This window comes from Limulus polyphemus, unplaced genomic scaffold (assembly GCF_000517525.1).
Source record: "Limulus polyphemus unplaced genomic scaffold, Limulus_polyphemus-2.1.2 Scaffold10844, whole genome shotgun sequence".
NCBI classification, from domain to species: Eukaryota; Metazoa; Arthropoda; class Merostomata; order Xiphosura; family Limulidae; genus Limulus; species Limulus polyphemus.
This window is the reverse complement of record NW_013676454.1, coordinates 4,549-8,749: the sequence shown is the minus strand read 5'-3', so window position 1 is coordinate 8,749 and position 4,201 is coordinate 4,549. Positions and strand designations below refer to the sequence as shown.

Genomic DNA, 4,201 nt, shown 5'->3' with positions numbered 1-4,201 from the left:
TATATATTTACTCCTTAATAACGTATTATATATATATATTTATTCCTTAGTAACGTATTATATATATATATATATATATACTTACTCCTTAATAACGTATTATATATATATATATATATTTACTCCTTAATAACGTATTATATATATATATTTATTCCTTAGTAACGTATTATATATATATATATATATATATTTACTCCTTAATAACATATTATATATATATATATTTATATTTACTCCTTAATAACGTATTTTATAAACTTTTGTTTCCAGGCAAGATTGTGTTCATACCGTTTCGTTCCTAATTGTTCTGATTTTCCAGACGACCCACCGATCATCCTTGAGCCAGTTGAGGGGGAATGTCCGAACAATTTGACTGATTGGCTAGACGTAGAAGGACATTACTGTTATTATATCGATAATAAATCCGTGAAGCAGTGGGGTGAAGCCTCGCGAAAATGTCTTATTCAAAGTGAGTCATAGATGGCGCTTCAAACAGTAGTTTAAATATGAATAAACATTTGTTCCAGTTTTTGAAAGGTAAATATTGTGGTAGTTTTAAACGTGTAATCAGTTTCTTACACTGTCCACTGTAGCAAATAATGTTTCTTTTGTACTTAACCCATGTAACAATATTGTACTTTACCCATGTGACAATACTGTACTTTACCCATGTAACAATATTGTACTTTACCCATGTAACAATATTGTACTTTACCCATGTGACAATATTGTACTTTACCCGTGTAACAATATTGTACTTTACCCATGTAACAATAATGTACTTTACCCATGTGACAATATTGTACTTTACCTATGTAACAATATTGTGCTTTACCTGTGTAACAATATTGTACTTTACCCATGTAACAATATTGTACTTTACCTGTGTGACAATATTGTACTTTACCCATGTAATAATATTGTGCTTTACCTGTGTAACAATATTGTACTTTACCCATGTAACAATATTGTACTTTACCTGTGTAAAAATATTGTACTTTACCCATGTAATAATATTGTACTTTACCCATGTAACAATATTGTACTTTACCCATGTAACAATACTGTACTTTACCTGTGTGACAATATTGTACTTTACCCATGTAACAATATTGTACTTTACCCTTGTAAAAATATTGTACTTTACCCATGTAACAATAATGTACTTTACCCGTGTAACAATAATGTACTTTACCCGTGTAACAATATTGTACTTTACCCATGTAATAATATTATACTTTACCCATGTAACAATAATGTACTTTACCCGTGTAAAAATATTGTACTTTACCCATGTAATAATATTGTACTTTACCCATGTAATAATATTGTACTTTACCCATGTAATAATATGCACGCATTAATAAACAGAAATGACTCAGTATTGTCTTTACACATAAACAATAAATACACTACTCTGTGTTGTTTGTTGTAATAATACACCCATAATAAACAATAAATACACTACTCTGTGTTGTTTGTTGAGATAGTAAATAATATAGACAAATTAATAGGTTTTAGTTATTTCAATTGAATTACCATGTTACATTTGAACAGGTATGAAAATACTAACAACATAATTTACGTTTTTCTTAGATGCCACCCTCGCAAGTTTTCATTCCGAACACGAGCTAAAGATTATGCAACCTTACTTATCTTTAGCAAAAACTGACCTGTGGATCGGTCTTGTTCAAAAGGCAGATGGTAAGTGTGTTATTTGGTTGGGTAGGTAGTAATGATTAGGAAAATAACATGAGCTACTGAGGAAGTAGTAACGATAGTAACAAGATAAGACTTATTTAAAGGAGTAATTGTCTGGATACTGTGAAGGTAGTAACGGGGGAATAGTGAATAGAGTTACTGTGAAGGTAGTAACGGGGGAATAGTGAACATAGTTACTGTGAAGGTAGTAACGGGGGAATAGTGAACAGAGTTACTTTGAAGGTAGTAACGGTGAGAATAGTAAATATAGTTACTGTGAAGGTAGTAACAGTGGGAGAATAGTAATATAGTTACTGTGAAGGTAGTAACAGTGAGAATAGTAAATATAGTTACTGTGAAGGTAGTAACAGTGAGAATAGTAAATATAGTTACTGTGAAGGTAGTAACGGTGAGTTTTAGAATAGAGTTACTGTGAAGGTAGTAACGGTGGGAGTTTTGAATGTAGTTACTGTGAAGGTAGTAACACCTATTTTCACGTTCCATTTATCCATTGCCTCGTGTGCAGGGGTTTCGAGTATCTATCATTGAACACATAAGGTAGAAATATTAGATTAATTACACTTTACTCGTAGTGAATACGTTACTACATTGATATATTTTTCGGGTTTTTTAGGTGGCTTTCGATGGATGGATTATAGCCCCGTGGATTATACCAACTGGGGGGAGGGAGAACCGAATGACGTGTCTGTTGACCACTGTGTGCTGCTGCGGACACAGGACACGACTTGGAAGACAATGAAATGCAATGTCAACGTCGGTCATATATGTATGGTGAAGAAAGGTTAGTGATGACCGTTTCACATGATGCACTGTGTTATCATGTAAGGAAGTCGATCAAGAAGGGCGAAACGTCGGAATTTGGTTCACAGTTTTTGAATATGAATTCATTTATAATTTCTGCTTCTTTGCATCCTCTCCAGTCATGCCATTCTGGTGTCAGTGTTAGCCCTGTGTGAACGGAATGATAGATTTGGGTATCGAAACGACAGATAACTGAAGAGTGAACTTTAACATCATATTTCCAATTTCTCTGTGTGAAATGTTTATTTTTCAGAAAATTTCGGAAAGCTACTCAAAAGTTATCTGAAATGACAGAGTAGAGGGATTGGTGCAAACCTACACGATGGGCTATCTGCAGAGGCTCTGTCCACGGAGGGGAATCGAACCCCGGATCCTTGCGTTGTTAAATCCGTACTTACCACTCACACACCGGGAGACGACTAGAGAAAAGTCAGCTAGTCAGCAACACCTACCGCCAACTCTTAGGCTACCCTTATATGATCTAATAGTCGGATTTGACTGCCACTTATATAGCACACCCACGACCCCAACGTTTTATAACAACGGAACGCAAACGGAAATTCTCGGATCCACAACCCAAGCACACTAGCCCGGTCCAAATTTAGGTCTAAATCAAATCCTCTTTATTTCTGCTAACGTAAAACAAATTCCAAAAGTATAGACAGTTTATCTAACCTGTTTTACTTATGTCTTCGAAGTGGTGAATGATAGTTTCGTGATTTCTGGTTTCCTAACGTTACGTTACATTTCTCTCTCTCGTTTCGGTATCGGGCTTTAGGTCTTGTGTAGACCTGGCAGGGTCAGGTGCATATTTGACCTCTTTCTCCCTTCATGACTGTTATTTTAATTTGAGGTTTGTAGTCTATTTATTTATTTTCTGTTTATCTTGTCCTTTTCAGGACCATGTCCCATAATGTTATCCTGAGGCCGGTGTAGGAGTAAAGCTCTGGAATGGGGTGACTTTCATTTTTTACTTGGTTTTAGATATTGTGTTAATTGATTGTGTGGTATTTGGGCTCAAGAATAGGTGTATGGTGTGTGGAATAACAGGTGTTAGGTGTTGTTTAGCTATTTCTATTTAAAGTATGAAGCAGTCTGTATTGACTTGAGGGTTTCTGTACTGACTTGAGGGTTTCTGTACTGTCTTGAGTGTTTCTGTACTGACTTGAGGGTTTCTGTACTGTCTTGAGGGTTTCTGTACTGACTTGAGGGTTTCTGTACTGTCTTGAGGGTTTCTGTACTGTCTTGAGGGTTTCTGTACTGACTTGAGGGTTTCTGTACTGTCTTGAGGGTTTCTGTACTGACTTGAGGGTTTCTGTACTGTCTTGAGGGTTTCTGTACTGACTTGAGAGTTTCTGTACTGTCTTGAGGGTTTCTGTACTGACTTGAGGGTTTCTGTACTGTCTTGAGGGTTTCTGCACTGACTTGAGAGTTTCTGTACTGTCTTGAGGGTTTCTGTACTGACTTGAGGGTTTCTGTATTGTTGTATGAATTCTGAGGATGTATTTTTAATTGGTTCAAAGATGAGATTTGTTTCTGTTTCAAGTATGTTTGTAGGTTGACTTTTTGTTTGTTATACATTTGAACTGTTAGGTTGTTTCCGGATTTGTTTTGTTGTACATTTGAACTGTTAGGTTGTTTCCGGATTTGTTTTGTTGTACATTTGAACTGTTAG

At 35.4% G+C, this 4,201-nt stretch overlaps 1 protein-coding gene across 1 annotated transcript in view; it reads left to right on the top strand.

Moving 5' to 3' along the window:
- LOC111083717 (macrophage mannose receptor 1-like) overlaps window positions 1-4,201 on the top strand; it is a 15,925-nt gene that overhangs the window by 7,227 nt on the left and 4,497 nt on the right. Inside the window, exons 5-7 of the mRNA XM_022380380.1 lie at window positions 323-472; window positions 1,600-1,707; window positions 2,339-2,506. Of these exons, the coding sequence (XP_022236088.1) occupies window positions 323-472; window positions 1,600-1,707; window positions 2,339-2,506 (426 nt within the window). The remainder of the gene's footprint in view (window positions 1-322; window positions 473-1,599; window positions 1,708-2,338; window positions 2,507-4,201) is intronic.